Source organism: Haemaphysalis longicornis, unplaced genomic scaffold (genome assembly GCF_048455015.1).
Source record: "Haemaphysalis longicornis isolate Haplotype H1 unplaced genomic scaffold, Haemaphysalis longicornis Haplotype H1 scaffold_1, whole genome shotgun sequence".
In the NCBI taxonomy this organism is placed as follows: domain Eukaryota; kingdom Metazoa; phylum Arthropoda; class Arachnida; order Ixodida; family Ixodidae; genus Haemaphysalis; species Haemaphysalis longicornis.
The window spans coordinates 430,027,655-430,049,541 of NW_027526203.1; the positions used below are offsets into that span (position 1 = coordinate 430,027,655).

The 21,887-nt window shown below is 44.5% G+C and overlaps 1 protein-coding gene across 1 annotated transcript; it reads right to left on the bottom strand.

Annotated features, from left to right (window-relative positions):
* Positions 1–5,518: 5,518 nt before the first annotated feature.
* LOC144155710 (uncharacterized) lies at positions 5,519–21,490 on the bottom strand. Its single transcript, XM_077687325.1, has 4 exons — positions 21,073–21,490; positions 17,982–18,279; positions 14,286–15,220; positions 5,519–10,480 (listed from the first exon to the last, which is right to left on the bottom strand). Exons 1-4 carry the CDS (start codon positions 21,153–21,155, stop codon positions 10,243–10,245), a joined length of 1,554 nt encoding a protein of 517 aa, XP_077543451.1. The 5' UTR covers positions 21,156–21,490; the 3' UTR covers positions 5,519–10,242.
* Between the last annotated feature and the right edge of the window lie 397 nt (positions 21,491–21,887).

Below are 21,887 nucleotides of genomic sequence, written 5' to 3' on the forward strand. Positions count from 1 at the left end.
GTAGAACTTATCTTTGCTGTCCCCCTCTTTCTGCCTATGTAGGAACCACGGGAAGACGCTACTTGCCCGAAGATTTCTTTTTTTTTTTTTTTTTTTGAGATAGAGAGAGGGAGAGATCCCCGAGGCGTCAGCAGCAGTGGCCGTTGCATTCAAGACACTTCTCCTCACACCCTTGGACATCGTGGATGAGTTCCCATTGCTGCTGTGTGTTTTGGCCGTTCATTGTGTAATACGGGAACCACGGGAAGACGCTACTTGACCGAAGATTTCTTTTTTTTTTGAGAGAGAGGGAGAGATCCCCGAGGCGTCAGCAGCAGTGGCCGTCGAATTGAAGACACTTCTCCTCACCCTTGGATATCGTGGATGAGTTCCCATTGCTGCTGTGTGTTTTGGCCGTTCATTGTGTAATACGCTTAAAAGGAGAAGCGCACCTTCTTCTGTAGACGTTACTTCGGCTCAAGAACGGTGCCCTGGTCGATACTGTTCTGGAGGCCGCCACCAACATTATGAAGCACTCAGCTCGAACGTGTTTGTTTTTAATACCAAGTTATGCCTTTTTAAATCTTACTAGCGCATCCTCATTTGAGAACCACCCGCCTAAAAAACCCAGTGGGAGTGTTTCCTGCGGTTTCCTGTTGTCCCACCAACATATATCTGTTGCGGAGTTTTCCGTGTCAATGGCTTTGTATCTTTGTGTTGATTGCTCCTTGTAATGCGTTAATAGTAATCCACGCTGAATTGTTTTTTCCCAGATTTTTCTTTCGCAAAATTTATTTGTAAATATTTTTTATGTGTGCTAAATAAGAGCTGGCTTTTCCAGTCCATGTGAAGCACTCACTGATGTACTAAGGTCATTTTGTTTTATGTTAATACTGTTAACTATTCGCCCACTGCTGTATTTCTACTGACGCTTTTCGTGCTAATGCCAGTACCTTTTTATTGTGGATGTTAATGTCATTTTTATTGTCATATTTAATGTTTGTATTTTAGTGTTTTCAATTGCTTTGCTGCATTTTTATTTTTGAATTTTTCTTGGATGTATCCTAAATAGGCGCTACGTCTCCTATGTGCATGTGGAGTAGGACCCGTTTTTATGCCGTGATATTTTAATTCCTAATAAATTGCATTTTGTGTGAAATTGCAGAATGAACCGATTGTTGTGTATTTTTTTTTTAATAAAGTCTGAGCTTGTTTTTTCTTCTTTTCCATGTTTCAAAATAGCTTGTCCGGTTTTGTTTGCTTGTAACTGCCTATAGTACCATCGTGGGGAAGGGGGGGGGGGGGGTCTAGTAGCAGGCGCGAGCGAAAACACGCTGCCTCGCGGGGAATAGCAGAACGCTCTTGAGGCGTAACGAGATGCTTTCCAAGAGAGAGTAGTAGTACCCGTCTGCAGTATCCGGGAACGCCGCCAATAGAGCTTATTCACGCCTAAAGGGAGTGACGGAACGCTGCCTTGGAGATGGCATTGCAATTCCCACACATGGTTCAAGTACTCCGCTTTGAAAGCAGCAAGTAAATCCCACGGGGAGTATATCGCCTCTCGTTTTGCCGCCACACGCTACTCCTCGGAAGAGTCGCCCAATGCTTCCAAAAAGAGTGAAATATGGGACAAAAGTTTTTACTCCTAGACAGAGTGCCCAGCACTCCTCGATTTCTTAGAGTGTACGGCACGCCTCATAGCCCACGCTAAACCGCAAATAGTCGCACAATTTTTGTAGGGACAGATTATACCACTTTCTGAACTTCTGTGCGGAACTGCCATCACGAGATTTGGATCATTCGTCGCCTTCTAGAAAAAAAAAAGACGCTTAAATTTCCTATAGGTTGGGACTCAGTATTGTCGAGCTTGCCTTCTGGCCTCAAATCAAATCTAACAAGATCAGATCGAAGTTGTTTTATTTCATTTGAAAGCTTAAACAACTGTTTTTCCTTCAATACTAAGCACTGTACGAGCCCTCCCTCTCTCGTTGAATAAAAAAAAAGGTTAGGTTTTCTTTTATATATATCGCCTGAGTTTGTAACATTATAGTGAGGAAGACAGCAGCGCTTCGTGCGCAGTTACGAAAACCTGTGATCACGGATAACAGCGATGTTTTGTTGAATAAGCTTTCAGAAATATGTGTTAATTTGACTGTTCAGTGCAAATTGTGCCAGCCTATACGAACAGATTTCGTGCTTTACTCTAGGCTTGACTTCACCAGTGAAGAAGGCATTAATTGTAATTCCTTCCCAACCTCATCTCCCGTCATCCCTTCCTTCCAATTCTACTTCGAAACTTGGGTCCGGAGCTTCGGGCAATGGCAAAAGGCTTCGTGTATCTTCTTTTTTATATGAAGGTGCATTCATTATTATATTCCTTCTGCAGGCGAATTGTATAGGTTATGGCGGCTGATTTAATGCATATTTTTTTCGCGTAAAAATAATAAAAACTCGGCTGCTCTTTATAGTTTTATATATTTTATTCTTTGTGGTTATTTATTTTCATTTTTTTGTATAACTCACATTTGTCTTTATATTTGTTCTTTTACATTTTTACATTTATATATTATCATATTTTATATTTGTTGCGAAAATTTCTAACCCCCCCTAGACAAAGATCCTGGGTGCGCTAATGCACGTCCCTCATCCCTCCTGGAGAGGTCGCGGGTGAGGGGTGTTTCAAACAGTCTGAGCAAGTGAGGCATTCCGATTGGCTAGAAAGGGAGAAGGAGCGCGGAACCGGGATCGTGCATACAACTCAAAAAAAGAAAGCAAGAAAAAAGGAAGGAAACCCCGTTTTAGGGACTAAGTCAAGCAAAACAAACGTGCGGGCCACATGCGGGCCAGACCACTTGCTGAACAGGCGCAAGCAAGCAGGCTGTTACTCGCAAGTGAGAGTGAACCTTGGACGGCTCCGCTCGGCAGCAGTACGCCAACGCGGCAACCGCGAGAAGTCGAAGTTCAGGTGGCAGGCGTACCGTGAGTTTTAAACTCCCGTCGAGCCACCGACGAATGCGCACAAGGTCGCGGGTTCGATTCCCGGCCGCGGCGGCCGCTTTTCTGATGGAGGCGAGAAGCAAAAACGCCCGTGTGTACGAGATTTCGGCGCACGTTAAAGAACCTCAGGTGGTCAAAATTAATCCGGAGCCCTCCACTACGGCGCGCCTAGTCGCCTGCGTTGCGTCGGCGCGTTAAACACTACAATCAATCAACCGACGAATGCGAAAACACGTACAACGCAACCCCGCGGCGTTGACCGACCACCCGCTTTCCGCGCCCGCTCGATCCAAGTTTCTTCCTTTCACGACGCTCTATCGGTGTCTTTCAAAACATTCAAAGCAGCGTTGTCACTCCACTCCTTTCTTTGCTAGAGTGCTTCTATTCACGCACGTCCGTGTTGACGCCGCCATTTTGGGTCACTCGCTGGCCGCCGCAGCAAGTCACTGTAGCAAGGCAGCGCAATAATTTTCGCCGCCACACGGTTTACTCGCGAAAATTGGATCACCTTATCTATTTCGCGTTGCTGAGTCTTGTGGGAAACGAAAACAGCTATGTGCTGAGCACTTTGACCCAATAGCGACGGCACGGGGCCGTTCAAATGGTACCACCATGTACGGGAATGCCGTATTTTTTTTTATCTCCGCCTTGTATTATCGTTCGTTTCGCTTAGCCTTGGCAGTTTCACAGTAGCTATTTCCCCTCTCAATTTGCTCGACCACGTCTGCCATATCTCGCTCGCGCAAGGCGCGGGGCTGGCGGGCTATAAATACCGCTGGACGGCATGCAGTGTCGCGTAGCGCTTGGCTGGCGGGCTAGCTCGGACGCCATGGAGGATAGGGGAACACAACATAGGCGCGTCTTTTTAAAGCAAAGCTTTGCTACTTTCGTCCAGCAATTTCGCGGAGGATGCGCAAGGTGACCTTTTGACCGGAGACACACCGCTCAAAGCGCGTCGCGTGATTCGCCGGGCCCGCTGTCGGCGCTGCGCACAAGGCCAAGTTTTCGGTCATTCTGCGCAGAACGAGCAGCCATCGCCGCCGCCGCTGCGGCCGAGGCAGCCGACGCACGTGGCGCTGGGCCGTCTCGGGCAACGCGACTCGTCTCGCGCCCGGCGACGGTGCGTTCGCCGTGAATGAACGCCGCGTTCGCCCGGCTTCCTTCTGCGAGCGTTGCACGGAACCGAACGGCTTTGAGACGTGGTCGGCAATACAGCTAAATCAAAGGTTAACCAAGCAAAACCAAGACTCAGCCAGACTAAGCCAAGCTTTTGCTTTGCATATAGCTGAGCTAAGCCGGAGCCATATTTTTAACTTGGGATTTCAGCTAAAGGTTCACAAATTACGCGAGAACGCACTAAATATTGTAGTTCAAACAATTTCTTAGCCCACCTGTCGCGTGAGACCGTCTACTAGGCCAGAATTTACCCGCACTCCGGTCGTACGATCATAGTATGATCGGGCTTCCCCTGCGCGCGCGCACGCACGCACGCACGGATATATATATATATATATATATATATATATATATATATATATATATATATATATATATATATATATACATCAGTGGTTTCTGAAGTTACATTATAGGAATTTCTCGGTGGCTCAGCAACCCACCAGCGCTTCTGAGCGCGCAGTCGAAAGTCGAATTCCCGGCGTTTTTGCTATGCAAGCGAAACTTTCTTTGGCTCTCCTCCCACTTTTCCAAGGGCGGTTGCTGCTGCTTTCTGTCAGGGCGCGCCACTGGATTTTATCCTACACCAGATAATGTTTCATGGCCTGTGCGTGCCGTGACCGCAGGGCCAGGGACGTCGACGCGACTGGGGGGAGGGGGGAGGGTGGATCGCCTACCTGACTAAAGGTGGAAAAAAAACTACGATAAGTAAATACTTTTTCATGGTTTAGTGAATGTGAGAGCATCAGTGCGTACGAGTGTACTTGTGTGTTTAGCGCCGAGAAGCAGAAACAGCACCAGGGAGTACTGTGGTGCACCATGCAGAGTGCACTTGCTCAATGGTAACCACTGTGGTAACTCAATGGTAACTCGGAAATAAAACACGTTTTATTTCCGAGTTAGTAAGGCTCTGGTGAGTTCACTCATGACCTTTAAGTAAATTCAAACGGTGCAAAAAAACAAGACAAAGGGCTAGAAAAGTCCGTCTTTAATGTTTTCTAATCCTCCGTCTCCTTTTTTCGCACTGTTCAAATTTATTGTTGAGGCACGTGCCGCCACAAGGCACGCGTCCTTTTCTTTATTTCTGAAGCAGGCGCTATGGGCCACATAACCTGACGCAGCCAATGGGATTTTATTTTCTGGACTTTGGGGACATTGGCTTTTTCACTAAATGAGCCACTAATGTCGTAGCATTCAAATATAACATTATCCGTTTGTCAGGATCTGGTTTCACAAGAGTACAAAGGAGCGGACTTCAAAAGGAACTCACATTAAGACTGCTGTTCCATTTAAGCAGCAATTCTGCATAAATAATTTCCTGCGAGCCCAGCATACATTGTGCTATTAAAGAAACCCTAAGGCACAGTATTTTTACAAACACTTTATTATCTTCGTGTGTAAACTTCACCGCAAAAAAGCATATTAGCTCAAAATAGGACATGATAAGGCACATTCATCTTCTTCTGCTGCTCACTTTAATGCATAGTGGGCACTCGAACAGCTTACTGGCAAGACATGGGGCTTCCCCATGTTTATGAACACGGACACTCCAGCACACAACCATCAAAGCGACACTCCCAATCATTGAATCAGTGCAGTCGACGCATTAAGACTGAAGCGCTATCTGCAGCAGGTGGATCTAGGAACCATGTTCAGAGCCCGCTCACTTCGAAAAGTTTTTGCTTCGAGTGCGAAATCAAATTTACGTTGTAGGGGGCGGGGCGGGCGACTGAATAGGAAAAGGAGGAGGGAGAGGAACCCGAAGGGTGCGTGCACCAACCCAAGTGCACAAACCAAAATTGGTTTGCCTTAGCGCACAGGGGGATGCCGGGCACTGTTGAGGTCATAAGTGATTGACACGTGCGCGGTGTGCACAAATTTAGAAACCACTTCCCTTGGATGACGCATGCCAAGATGGCATCAGGGTCAGACAATCACGGCAGGAGTCAATGAACAGCTTTGAAAGCAAACACGGAGTGCACAGGGGCTGAAAGTGGCTTCAGGTTCCCCCAACATTCTCCAACTTGGGCCTGTGGGTGCAGCGTTCTGGACGCCGTTCACTTCAGTAACTCGCCAAGGGTTCGCATGCAATGTATCTGCATCCTTGGTCTTGACACGCAGGGGAAAAAAAAGGAAAACAGAAGGGTGCATCTTGAAGCTTGCAAGAACGAAATGTAGAACAGTGCATAGTAAAAACACAAAAAGCTTTTTGAGGTACACCTAGGTCTGCTTATGTGCTTTGAATGCAAAACTATTATGGTTGCCCCTGTCAAACATTATGTGTACACCATGCTGGTTCTCTGAAGCTACCATAATAGATTTTTAGCTTATCAGTACAGAGTTCCAAATGGTACCAATTCCCATTTACTATGACATCAACATACCCATATAATTTGCCACTTACCCACACAGGGGGATTGGCCAGTGAAGGTGACTGTCAGAGAAAACGCTTCCTGCATTTAAAACATGCAAAGCAGGTACCCCCAATAATTTCGATTTTTCAAAGCAGTGTAAAGCAGTATAGCGGATCAGTTTGCTGTTCAGACCCTCCCACTATTTGTCATAGACCAACAGGCTCAAATTCAGACCCCATTTCAGACAAAAGTTTAGCGGTAACAAGATATGTGGGTTCAACTGACGCAAGACAAGAGTTAAAGCAAGTTACTCGGAGAAGCCTATGCCCTGAGATGAGCATCCAATGCCAGACAAAAATTGCTCAGATGGAAGTGAAAGCCTGTCAGTGCTCAGACGACATGACGCATAGACCTGAACTATGTTTGCAGAAGCACTTATTGCTTAAAAAATGTGAAGCACGCATAAAGGGAGAGGAGATGCCAATTGCCAAATGACAACATGCCAAATGCCAACAGATTGAAAGATGCGTGTCATAAGCTGAGAATAAACCCTTCCACTTTTTCAGACGACCGGTACGACGATAATTTGATGCAAAAAGAAATTCCTGTGCATGCATGCGGCACTGCAGTTCTTCATTTTAAGAAGACATAAAAGTGTTGCCCACATTCTTTGGCAGTACAAAAGCTTCAAGTGTGAATGTATTAGCACATAAGGCAAAGGGGTTAAACAGTTGTTGATACGTATACGCATTATCAAGCTAACGTAGAAGCTTGGGCAAGTTGATTTGAAATTATAACAAAAAAGAACAGCACAATATACGAGGCACAAGAAAAAGTGTAGGACACAAAGCACCAAAGCCCACAAAGCACCTAAGATAGCTGCGGACAACGCAGATGATCATGCGGACTACGAGAAGCCCCCAGAAGTGCCTACAATGGCAGAAACAAGGAACACACTTTACCTTTTTCGCAACTAAACAGAATGTAGCGGTGGCGACCAACAACTGATGCGATGCATTGAGCAGCTTGAGAACCCTTTTCTGGGACTAGACGCAAACGCGAAGCAGGTGAGCATCACGCAGTTCTTTCTTCCACAATAATAAAAATTTGTTTGTCCTACGAATTGTTTTGCCTTCATTACAAAAGTTCCTGTGTGTAGTGGAGCTTTTGTTACAAGCACTAGCTGTAATTTCAGAGACCTGGTCACAAATTTTCGGCATGTCGCTTCGAAACTCGCGTATCTCGAAATTTTTGCCAGATTTTACAACTTCGAATTAATGAGGGATTACTGTACTGCAATGACTGGCAAAGAAAACAAGAACAGCATTAAAGATACTTGAACTTTGTGTTTTGCCCTGCAAGGTTTTTAATGCTGTTTTTTGCTTTTTTCGCAATTATGATGAATAAAGTTTAGTAGCTATGAGTTGGCGCTTTGTGCCCTACACTTTTTCTCATGACTACTCTGTTGCGCTGTTTTCTTTTTGGAAAAGTACTATGAGGTTGTACGTGTCAAGTGAGGCCACGTACTGGCATTTCTGGTTACACACTGCACTTGCATTTAACAAGAGATTCTATCATTTTTGTACCACCAGCTTTAAAAAGATGAACAAGTTCTACCCAAAGTATTTTTTTCCTTGGCCCAGAGTACTATTATTTCTACAATGGACAGAGGCTAAGTACTATGCTATGGTGGTCTCTCCTCCCAACTCCTTCGCGCAAGATCACTATTGATTGGTCGATGCATGGGATTAAGCAGTTATGCATTGTGGTACAGTACTCCAGAATGAAGTACGGCCAAGGGAAGAGGAAATAACCAGATCAAATTCTGAGCTTTACATGTCGAAGCTCCATACACCTAATGAGGCACACTGTAGGGGAGGGCTAGGGGCTAGTTCAAACCACCAGGTCGCCTTTCATGTACGCCAAGGTTCAAACACAAGGGAATTTCTGTACTTAGCCCTCAAACTTAAAATAGCCTCAGTGAATGGGAATGAAACCAGCAAAAAGAAAAAAAAAATGAGCTATGGACGGTTTGTTCCACAACCATTAATCTCAATGACATCCCACTCCAACCCTGACCCCCCAAAGAACTAGGACAGGTTTTAGCGCAAAGCCACTGCAGCATATCTTGTAGCGAGAAGCATCCCACAGGAGCAACGATTGTCATGCATTTCTGCTCGCAATCAATCAGCACATTTAAAGGAGCACTGACACCAATTTTCGGCGTTAATATTATTGCACAGTTCGCTTCCTTCACTCAACAGAATACCCTGGCTGAAATATGAGCGGCCTGCGACGCGAAGAACATAGTTCAATTGTATCGCATTTATCGCGCCGACGGAGCAGCGCGCGGAGCGGCACTCAGCAAATGGACATCAGCGTGACATCACTCCAGGAGAGGAAAAAGAAGTGACGCGCAGCCCTCACCAAAAACTCGTGACGTAACTTCACGCGCGCGGCCCCACGAGCGGCGAGCGGACGCAACACCCTCTCAAACGGGCGCCGGTGACGTCCGCACAAAGCGGTGAGGTCAAACCGGGAGGCTGTCATATGCGCCGTTCGGGATGAAAGCGCGGGAATTTGAAACAAACGATTTTCAGGCCGTTCAATGCAATTAACTGTCGCGCACTGAAGTATTTGAAGTTCTGTTTCAGGTTCGCCAGACCATTAAGCATCGATAAAAGCAATAAAAGTGTGACATAAAATTTTCGTGTCAGTGCTCCTTTAAGCCAAGAGTCAATTATTCATAAGCCAGAGATGGTTGTGTCAAAAGCTAAATGACCTGCGGGTCCAACGGACGATAGGTCGCTATTCACTGGGTCTCCAAGAAGGAAGCACAGGTGTAAGAAAAACACGATGATCCACAGGTGTGGGACATCACACGGCGGCTTTGTGCTATGCTAATTGAAACCTTGGGAGCACAGCCCTTAAGTGAATTTTGCTCTAAATGCAGAAACACACACCATCAAGCGAGCTGTGCCAATTACCACTCGAGTATAAACACTCCAGACATTGCGTGCAAGATACCCAGAAAAGAACCGAAGCAGCAGCTGGGCTGTGAGGTGCTACACAGTAGAGAGCTGTGGATTAATTTACCACTGGGGGAACATGCACTGAAACCTCGCGTGCACGGTTCTTTTTGTTCCTAACCTCTATAAGAACAACACCTGCTGGGTACAGCTATTACTGGCTTTGGTTTTGTACACTGTGTGCTAGATGCATACATTCCTAAGAAAATGGGTGGTGAGATTTGATTAAGACAAAGAGGTGGGTCTGAACATGTAAAATGAGTTCACTCCAGCCAGAATCAGTAGCCTGGAAGATTGAAGTCCCTTCTTGATGCCATTGAATGCCCTTCTTGATGCCATAATTTAGGAGCAAATGTTCACAATGTAAAGACCCGCCAGCCTCCAGCCCTTGAGAGCAACGTATATTAGCAAATGACATTTACACACGCAGGGCTGCAGGAGGTACAAAACGTGCAACTTGCATAAAGCAGCAGACGCTTTTCTAATTTACGAAGATTCTGCAAGGGTGTTGGTACATTTTGTTTACCGATGTTCTCTTCGCGAGTTGCCAAAGGGCTTAAAAAAAAAACGCATTTTGTACAAAAAAAAAAAAAAAAGAGCATTCCATGCTTTGAACACGCAAACAATAAATTAGCTGGTTTTGGTTCTCACACACACACACCTGCATGCAAAAATCGCACGCACACAGACACACACACAAGTTCTTCTCAAACGGAGCCTTCTTCAGCAGCCTGCTCAAATATTTCTTCGTCTTCCTCTTGTCCCTGCAGCGCATCTATGATGGCGTCGAAACGTGCGTTGATGCGTTCCTCCATTTCCTGAATCTTGCCGTCCAGCTTCTCGACTACTTCCGTCTTGAGTTCTTCGAAGCGTTCGCCAACCAAATTCAGTAGCTGCTCTTGCAGACCTTGAAATAGCGCCCCGACGGCACCACGCATTTCCTCCCTGTAAGAAAACAGAACAATTGTATAAAAATTACCCATACCCCACGGGCTTTCCATCAGCGTTGTGCAGGCCAGATTCCCACTGTGGGAATCCCCGGTGAGAATCACCATGTAGCAAGGCCACATTCCAGGAGAAGTGTGTCACCTGCCAAAGCAACAACACGTATGGAAACCTATTTTGCAAGACAATATCGGTAGCATGCATGCCGTAGTAATAGCTGCACGCAGAAACACAGGCAGCTCATTTAACACTTTCACCATGGATGCAAAATGCATGCCCAGAGGTCTTCTTCAGCAAGCACCCCCATGCACCACACACTGATGGACCTGGACTTATTTCTACTTCGTATCCTCCCTAAGCAACTGCCGTCTACACACTGAAACTCCTTTCAGAAGCTGCTAATAGTCCATTGCGGTTACATTATTACTGCCTTGCTGGCACAGAACTTTCAACGTCATCCATAAACAAATGCTACCATTTCTTGCCTCTCAGGCTGCAATTCACGGACTTATTTTCAGTTACAACAATAAAAAGATTTTGATAGCCATTGTAACCAATAGCAACATTAAGGAAGGTAAGAGATATCGTGGGGTCAGGCATGTTAACTTCAAACAACCATGTAAACCCTGCCTAACTTCACTTTTCAAGAGTCAATCTGACCAGGCCACAGCAACCACTGATCGACAGCAACCTGTGAAGTGTGCTGAACAAGCTTAAAAAGTTTGCACAGGCAAGTGGAAAATTGCCAAAAGTGTTTGTTACACATAATCCTTGATATAAAACCATAATAATGCACCACCTTTCTTCTGGTTTGTTTAATAAGGACAATTTTGGTGCTATTTTCATAATGTCGAGTCATTACGTGGTTCGTAATCCTGGGGCTCTCTATAATTTATTCAAGAATATTTCTTTTTAAGCACAAACGGAATACCCTTTTTAAAGCAAAACAACAACAACAACAAAAACGCACTAGCATCCCAATTTGCTTGTTCAACTTTGCTGAACATAGTTTCATGCAATGTATTGATGATGTCCCCATATGCCAGTTGTTCAGTATGAATGAACCAGTAAACAAAGCAAGCAGTTGCATTGCTGGCCCTCAAATGCTGAAGCGAAAAGTCGCACCATGATGAGACCAAAGGCTACAGCTAATGCACACTTACATGTTGCGCTTGGCTTTCAAGCAAGGCAACGACGAAACTCACGACAATAAAATACTTTTCAAAACAGTGCGCGGAACTCCCCAGCACATTAGGCAATGCCAATGGTACCGAAAATTAAAAGGATCATAGCAAACAATAGAGAAATGATGGGTCAAACGGCTCAACAAAACTATTTACAATCAAGCTTATTTACATCGATCATTTTGATAAGACATTGATATACGACACTTTGAATTATTTCTTATATTGAACACTCTGAACATACTCTTGAATTTTTTACACATGCACTGTACAATTTGTACATAAAATTACTCATTACATCAAACTATTTTCTTAACCCCTTTGAATTTGATATACAACGTTAGACAGTATACATGTATTTATTTTCAAGGGATTTTCCATAGTATGTTAGGGACCAAAACATTGTTTACGAAATTTTAAGCCAATCATACTTAGTTTGTCATTCAGTATGTCGATGCCATTTTAATTCTTCTAGTTTCGCAATTTATTTTTTCAGGTCTAGCCTTATTCTGTGCCCCACCAGCATGTAATCACAGCTCTTGACTTTACCTAGTACCTTGTCAAACTGCACAATACCTGGAATGTCACAAAAAACAAAGTTGATTTGATTTTTTGTTTCACTGTTAGGGCTTTCCCATGTCCATTTCTTCTTCCTTTATTTGTATAAAAATACATTCATTACACTAAGGTCATTTCTCGCTACAAGTCCAACCATGGTGCCACCTCAGCTATTTTGAATATCTATTCCAAAGTTTCCCGCTGCATGTTCACTCAACTGCTCCTCTCCTACTGTAGCATTAAAGTCGCCCCTCAATACTGTGTACCGAGAATTTAGATCACTCACGGCAGATCTGACATCCTCGTAGGTACTGCTAACAGCGTCACCTTCGTATTTAGATGTGGGAGCACCGGCCCCTGCTACCTTTATCATACACTTTTTATTTATCTTCATCACAACAACCACGACCCTCTCGTAGATGGTGTACGACTCCTCCACATTTAACGTTTTCTCTTTGTGGATCGAGGCTGCTTCCTTTCTTGATGCCCTCGGTAGCGCAGAAGATGCCTGCTTCTGATCACTGTGAAGCCCTCACCTGTTCTTCAAACCTCACTTAGTCCTATGATAGCCTAGTGAATGCCCGAGAGCTGCGTTTGCTTGACAGAGTTCGTGTGTTGAACGTTAGGCTTAAATATCTGCCCACACCAAGGGATTCATAGCATCCGCTACGAATTTCTGTGTGCAAAATACATGCAAATAAGAAAATGCATGAAAAATAGCTTTCCCATCCTAAAGCTGTAAACTATAAGACATCAGCCGCAGAGGCAGATGTAAGAGGATGCGGTGGGTAGTGGGGCGATCGCTACCCCACCAACCTCTCTTTCTTAACAACACTACTAAGCAAACAGTTCATGCAATTAGCCATTACCCCCCTCCAAACAATGTGTTACTCTGGATCTAGCACCATCTGGCCAGCCTGCGTTTTGCCACTACAGGATGTGAATATTCAAACATCCGGTTGAGCTGACACTAGGAATGTAACTAACTCAAAAAGTTCTACACATGAACGAAAGGGTATCCTTGCACGTCAGAGCGTATCCTGCTCCTCCCTTACACGTGACAGTTGAGATCAGCAGCAGGGCCGATGCAGTCCCACCAAGTGGGGTTCCAACACTTTGGAGTCGATTCGTCGCCTTACAGTGGCTGTGGCCAGAAATGGCAAATTTTGCTGATCACCCAAGAAAAAAAAAGCTGAATCGCTCCAGAACATTGCGCCCCCCACCCACTACAGATTTAGGCTACAGTTTTGTTCCCCATATCGGACACGTGCAGTGACTGACGTTGCAAAGAAAGGGTAGGTTGTACTTTCTCGTTGATGACCATAACCACAATACAGGAACCCCTAACTTACACGCACTTATAACTTATGGTGTTTACAAAGAAGCCACAGTTTGCTGTATAGCCCCATATGCAGTCGCTTGAGCCTGATAGCAGTGTTCCGGGCAAACACGCTCGCAAGCATAAAAAAAAAAAGTTGTGGTCAGCCATATTGTGGGGAAGCAAACACAGAGGAGTAAACTTGTTGTCAAATAGAAGTAGCTGCTGTGGAGTGCAGACATGGCCCCCCTCGAAAAGAGGGATAATAAACTGCCATGCACTGCAGCGAGACACGGATTGAGGATGTGTGGTGCATGTGTGTGTGCATGCATGTGTGTGTGTGCATGCATGTGTGTGTGTGTGTGTGTGCGCGCACACGTTTGCACCTGTACGAATACATCCATCACATGTTAACACGTGTTTTCAAAAATTTTTCTTGAAGGGGAAATGACGTTTAATTTTTTTCTTTTCAACAGGGGAGCAACCTATTTCATGGCTTCCACCAAGTGCCCAATGGTGATGATGTGCCCGCCAAGAGTGCTATAGTGAATACTACCCATATCTGAACAAAGGAAAAGAACACCTTTACATGCCACACTTGCAATACAAATTTGTGCTTTACGAGTGACACAGGGCAATAACTGGTAGACCCATCGGCCATTTTGTTAACAGGAAGCTCATAGCCACTCCATTTTCTCACCTAACAATACGTCTCAGGCGCCGAATACCAAAAAGCTAACCGTACCTTTCTATCTGAAGAGCTTCCATTGTTAGCGCTGGTGGTGGTGCTTGCAGTTCTTGATTGACTGGTTGCTCAGGTTCAAGCACATCCGTCTGCGAGGCTGCATCTGTGGAAGGCTCACGCTCCGTACCACTTGCTGTGGAGACCTTCTGTGGCCTTTTTGCCTCAGTTACAGCATTTGATTGTCCTGCGGCGGAATCATCGGTAGGCACGTTTGCAGGCTTTGGCTCAGCATCCCCGAATGACTGATTCAACTGGACAGTGGCGCCAGTCTTCTGAATGATTTCTGTGAGAAGCAGGGTGGCCGTCTCCTTGTTCAGGATGCCCGATTTTTCCAGAAGGCCGAGGATAAAGTCCTTGCCCAAGGACGCAGGCTGTGTTTCCACTTTCACTTTTGCGACTGGTGGAGCTGGGGGCTCTTGAGCAGGCAGCTTGGCCGTCTGGTTCTCCAGGAGCAGTTTAATCATGTTGGCCAGCAGTGCATCTTGGCTGGCTTCTGCAGGCCCTGCTGCCCCACTTGGTAACCCAGCTTCCTTGGTTGGCTCGGGGGCAACCGCTGGCTTGGGCTTTGGAGGAGGGGCAGGCTGCACCGGTGGTGGCTTCATGGCAGAGTTTTGAAAGAGGCTGTAGAGCTGCGCCATGCCCTCGGGGGGCCCCTGCTGTGGCGCTCCCCGCGGCAGCGCTGACAGCCCAGCCAGGACCGGTGACATGGCGGCGGCCGAGAACATGCTGCTGCTCCCCTGAAAGAGCTCCATCATCCGCTTTAGGTTTTCGGCTTTCTCGCTGAGCTGTGCACCCGAAGCTTGCAGCCGCTCCTCGACATCCTTCAGGGGCATAGTGGCCGGAAACAAGTTGAGGGTGTCTGGTCGGGGCTTCTCCTGAACCACCACCTTGATGCCATACAGCCACATAGAATCTTTGGACTTCACAGGTATAAACTGGAGGTAGAAGAAAAGACAGAATTCTAGCAACACCTAAAATATCATCACAAAGGGCAACGGATGACCATTACCTTGTGTTTACAATAACAGGCATTAATAATCTTTTTTGTTTTAACCGGTATCAAGCATGACATTTGATCCCTACCAAATTCAACTGAGTGATTGATTGTAAGGTTTAACGCGCCAACGCAACGCAGGCGATGAGGCACGCCATAGTGGAGGGCTCCGGATTAATTTTGACCACCTGGGGATCTTTAACGTGCGCCGAAATCTCGTACACACGGGCGTTTTTGCTTTTCACTTCAATCAGAAAAGCGGCTGCCACGGCCGGGAATCGAACCCGCGACCTTGAGCTCAGCAGCACAACGCCTTAGCCACTGAGCCACCGTGGCGGGTTCCTACCAAATTCAAGGTGCAGCCTCAAGAGTACTTAATACCTTTGCCACATACATAGTTTCAGTGCCCATTGCGCCTGAACCCTTTTTAGAGGCAAACAACTACTGCATTTCACACCTACTTTGATTCCGTTTTTTTGACGTTTGATATTGGTCTTTTCAACCATGCTGAACTATTATTACCCTTAAACTAGGCGTGACATTTCGGTACCTAGCTCAAACTTACAAACTTTTGGTTAAGATAAAACACAACTCTACTTGAAGCCCTGATGGTATACCCAATTTTGTCCTCATACCCTGTGCAGGCATTATTTCAGAGGTTGCCATTTGCTGTTGCTGTTTAGTAAAACAAATCATAGCCGGCTTCTTAACTACCTTCTGAATGTAAACACACTATTTCTGTGCCAATTCATAAATGTGGTCTCCATAACAAGGCTCCAACTACCAATCACTATCACTAACAAATGTGTTATGATTTCTTAAAACATTTGATGTGCTCAAGTATAATTAGCCACACAAATACTAACGATTTCCTTTCTGGCTACCAACATAGTGTTGGCTCTGGTAGATCATATGTTACACAATTAGTAGGCTTTATGCAGTACATTTTTCTGGCATTTGACAATGGTTTACAGCGAGATTCACTGGTTTATCATGCCAGCATTCAAACCAGCATTCACTGGTTTAGCATGCTTCCATTTTACACCAACTTGTATTACTTGACAACATAATTGGTTGGCTTAAAGGTTACTTAATTAACTGGGTGCTCTGAAAAGGTTTAGTAACTGGCACAAAATTTACCAACATTAGTGTGTGCCTGAAGGCTCTGTATTGGGACCATTACTGTTTCTGATTTATATCAACAACATTTGCCCTGGTATAGCTTCAAAAATTTGACAAATTAGTCTTATACAGTGAAATAAAAATTAAAGGTGATGATTTATCACCCTATTTTTGTAAAATTTATTCATAATATAATAAGGGGCTTACCGAAATATAAAATCAACACAATTTTTCAGGCAAAGCATATTGGTCCCAATATAGTCTAAATAACAAAAATATCCTCAAAGATATAGAAGCAAAACATTTAGAAATAATTTTTTATCAGATTTAACTTGGAATACATACGTTAACACAGAATCTTTAAAGGCCGGCTGTACCACTAATTTTAAAGATAAATACAGATATAAAATAACTCCTCCACATCCCAGAACATGCACGTGTTGTATGGGATCCTCACATGAATGATGCTATAAAAAACTTGAAAGCAGTTAGACGAACACACCCCAAAGCAGAACTACAGAAATTAAGAGCCATATAAACTACAGCCTTGCATATCTTCATGTTGTGCATTTCCCCACATTACTGCCCAAATTGTACTGCTGTTGACAAGCATGCTTATTGGCACCCACGAACATGTGTCTCACAATGCCTGACCACCCTCTGTAGGCTAAAAAAATTCAAACATGCACAATTTACAAAAGTTTTTTTTCCCCCTGCACTATTAAAGGATTGAATATTTTCCAAAGTGACATTGTCCAAGCGATCCCTGACAGTGCATTTATTGGATGCCACAGAAATGATCTCTAACCATTCTATGTTGCTCCAAATGTTGTATGTCGCTACTTCAGCAACAAGTATTTCAGCGACATGGACAAGTACAGCTCTCATTTCGAGAGCTATACTTGCCCATGTCAAACAGCCAACTGTTTTTATTTCCCTCTCTCTCTTTTTTACTGCATAGTTTAGGTTGCACATATTTATATCAAAAATTTTCTAGTGTACTATGCTGGCTACTAGTTTTTACATGTACACTTTCATGCTTTTTTTTTTGCTGTAACTAATTTAACTATTTTCTTTTGCACTCCTCTCTCCCCACCACTGGGGCAAAATGTAGCATTTTACAAGGGACAATAATACCAAGCTTGGCAATGATAGTTTAATATCTATTTTCTTGGCTGTAGATAGGCATGTGAAATTACCTGTCATGACTAAAATGGCATGCCTACAATGGAATAAAATGCTAAAGTTACACAAAAATACACAATGATGTACTGCATTTCCCACATGGGAGTTATTGAAATGATGGCAGTGAGGACTTCCCACTTAAATTTAGTATTTTTAACACACACACTCTTACTTCATTCCACTGGCCAATTGACATTTGGGCTACCACAGTGTGATCACAGTAGACAGGTGTTGAGTTTATGACTTTCCGATCAGCACCAGACTGCTTTTCCCACTACTTTACGGGACAAATTCACTGACTGCTACTTTGGCACCCTTCACTGATCTTCCGCCGTTTTACGTGAGCAAACAGTTAGAAATAAGTGAAAAAGGAAGATTCCGGAATTGGAACGTACTTTTAAGCAGCACTCCTTCAAGGGTCTCGCCAGAGTGAGATCTCCTCGAAACACAGACATGCCATCCACCTCCTCCATCAGCTCATTCTTCAGGGTGCTCAGGTATTCACCGTGGTAGCCATAGACCTCAATGACCCTTGCCTCAGAGAGAATGGACACACTTCCCATCTGGTGTGTTTCGCCACAGAACAAGAAGACTTGGCAGGCTGGAACAATGTAGTTCCCAGTGACGTCGTCATCCACCGGCGCTTCCAACTGGACACAGTTTTCTGCAGAAATTGCATCTTCGAGGTCGATGCTATAGTTGAGGCAAAGAACAGCAAGAAGTACAAATCAGAAAAATTAGCTACAGCTGCTTTGAAATATCACTGCCACATTGCCCTAAAGCTAATAACCTGTTCCTCTTCTGCATTTGAATCACCAAATGCTCCCACAAACAACATTTTTGTACTGTTTTCAAACATTCCAAAACAAAAGAAAGCTACCTCCTTCTCAAGCCAATAGTATCACAAATCATTCTAAAAAGGACGCAATTTTTGCCATTGGGAAGGTTCATATTGGGGCTCTACATGCCAACGCTACACTTGGCCTATGAGGTGTGCCATAGTAGGTGACTATGAGCTAACTCGTACCACCTGGGGATCTTAAGGAGTGGTAACATTTTGAAACTAAGCCGCCTACATCAGCACAGTAGAGCACTGAGAAGATGCACATTTCCCTGGCAACAGCAGCTGCTCTGTATGCCAAAAGCGTGAAAATGAGAGTCGCCATCCTACACATTTTTCCGAACTACAATTTGTGACCTTGAAAACTGTGGACTCTGAAATGGAATCAGCAGAGCTTAAACTGTGTAAGCATTTCTGGAAAGTTCAGTAGGAAAAAGACATGCAAAATAAATAGATACGACAATTTTTTGTTGAATGCCGGTTTTTTAAAAATAAACTTCAGCTAGTAAACATAATCAAACAGGCTGCCCCACTACCACGGATGGCATGCCTCGTTTTAGTTTTGATTTCAGTGCAATTTTTTGCCCCCATCTTCAAATAGTCATAAAATTGATCTTGGGAAACACATACGCTATTGTGCCCTTTTACTGCCAGAGTACACACACACACACACACACACACATTTTTACATGCATACATACACACATATCAATGACATCACAAAAGCCAGAGAGTACTAGCTCAATAAGCTATGTAACCAAGCCGAATCACTCGGCAGCTTTTACACAGGCCAACGGAGGCATTTCTACGCCATCTCCTAAGTGGCAGCATCCATCAGGCTTGGCCAGCTTATTCACCATTCGGTTGGCTCACCTCATAATGCACTTTTGGCACCACTAGAAATCAACACACATAACCAGAAACAACAATGGAACGTGTGATCTTTCACTTTAAACAAAGTTATTCGACCTTTAGTGTCTTTTTAATGTGCACCAAAATTGCATACACGCGGTATTTTCGCCTTGTGACTTCACCAGGAAAAAGCTGTGGCGGTCGAAAATTTAACTTGCGATCTTGTGCCCATTAGTGCCATTCCTTAGCTGCAGTGGTAGAAGCTACATTAGTACAAGTGTTTGTCGTACAATGTACCTTTGTTACAACACCTCCCACCATTTTTTTTGGCCCGTTTCTTTGGGGAAGCAGGGACTTTTAAGCATAAGCAAGGCTGCAATGATATGTAAAAATCTGCCATAAGTAAAACAACATTTAAGGATGAGCAACTTTTTGTTTGAAGACTCCTAGTTATTGTTTAGCAAATTTTGCTTTTGTCTGCTTTGAACTATAGAAATAAATTGACATTTGCTCGTGATGTAAAAAACAACAGCACAGATTGTGCACAACATAGCCACACGGTGGTACCTTCGGGCAGAAATTACAGAAACTATATTGAACAGTTGGGTGGAAAGTTGATCATCAAAGTCAATGGCTGGCTTGGCCGCCCTATTGGCCACAACAATAATTAGACGCTTTACTTTACCCGCTTTTTATCAAATGTAAAAGTAGCAATCACCGCTTGCATGTTCATCTTCGTAGCTATTTTGGCAGCAATTGTACACCAAGGTGAAACACACGACTAAAACTCAAAAAATGGCGACCACCCTTGGATTTTAAGTGAGGCAGTCTGTTCAATAATGTATACAAGATACAGTCTGTGTCCTCTGAAAAAGATGCTCTCAACAAAAGTTGACAGATATGATTATTTTACATTTGCAGATACTTATCTTACTGTTCTTTAGAGCAAAGAATATTTATAGAACTTTCACCAAGCATTGTTTTCATCCACAATCTGAGACGCCACAAGTCGTAGTGTGTAGTAACACTTGGGGGGCGATAAGAATTTCGACGCTTTGGCATTTCTTATATAGTTTTATATGTATACACGAAAGTATACTTCAAGTTAGGAAATGGTTACTTGTATTTTCCAAAGTACTGATTTCCACCAGTACAGGCCAACATGTTTTCACAATTTAGCTTGTTAGGGCAGCGGTTGTGGCAAAGTTTCGGAAGGCGAAAAGTTTTTTTTTTTTTCGGCATGCAAGTCCCCAGGTAGCCTGAATGGCAGCGTTAAAAGAGCGGAAGCGTTTACAAGGAAGAGCGGCTAGACTAAGCGCTTTAAATAGAAAGTGGACGCCGTGGCGAAATTGCGAAACAACATAACCGTGCTCATTGTACAGAGCAAGGAATTAATCACACGCAGCCCTTCGCAATGTAAGCCGCAGATTATCTTCAGGAGGCCGAAAGTGAGCCATAGCTTAGGCCAAATTAGCGCACATCTCAAGGACAATAATCTAGTTCATCCATCCAGCCCAGACCTCCGAGATTTGGCATCGTTCCGGCCGCGCGCAGAGATAAAAATAGCCCACTGCTCCGGAGGATTAGTCAGAGCTGGGGCTCCAAGTAACTCCAACGAGAATGCAGGCGTAAGCACACATTTATTCTTTTCCGCACTGTTCGATCGGTGAGACACTTTACAGAGTTTAAACATAATGCGATAGCCTCACGACTACGCGTTCTACCGCGCATCAGACAACCCACGGCTGAAAGCGAGGAGCACACCACTGCTGACTGATGGCAGTCTGACTTACTTTTCATTGTCTTCGAAGTACACGATCGCATCGGATACAGGACGGTCGCCTTGGACTTTCCACGTGCACTTGGCCTTAATCATTTTGCTAGTGTTTCGATTTCAGCAGCCCCTTCACTGCCAGCAGCAGGCGCATGCGGTTACTGCTATCTTCATTCATGCGAATGATGCCGCCCGTTGAAGTCGCTAACCGGTCACCTATCCCAATTCCAAAACCTTGACAACATGAGGCTTTGGAACACCATATTGCACTGAACTAACAATGTTCAAGTACACACGACAGGAGATACAGCAGCCCCCGACGGCACCACAGAACAGACCACACAGTTCGTCGCGTCGGCGTTCAGAGCATCCCACAGACCCGCACCACAGAACAGGGAGGAGTGAGTGCCCGCACCACGCACCAACCAGAGGATTGGAAATCACGGAAAAGCTGGAAGATACGACGGCAGCGCCCCCTAACCGAACATGTATTTATTGCCCTCCGTGATTATTGCATAAATCATGATTTAAATATTTATTCGTTGATTTAAAAGACGTCTATTATGTTTAATGCAATAAACCCAAAGTATTTCGGTATGGCTAATTTTAGCCACTGCATGGACTACGTGCATGCTCGTTGTGCGCGAGCCAACGTGATTTCAAATTTTTGGGCGGGAATGCTTTCCCTGAAAGGTGGGAGAAAAAAAAAGTGCTAGGAATGCTTAGAACTTTTTACAAATGTGAAGGCATTCTGTTGATCTGCTGTGGAACTTTCTTGTAAACTTTTGACTCTCGTCCATCGCCTTGTCTCCCTGCCGCCACCAAAATGGCTGC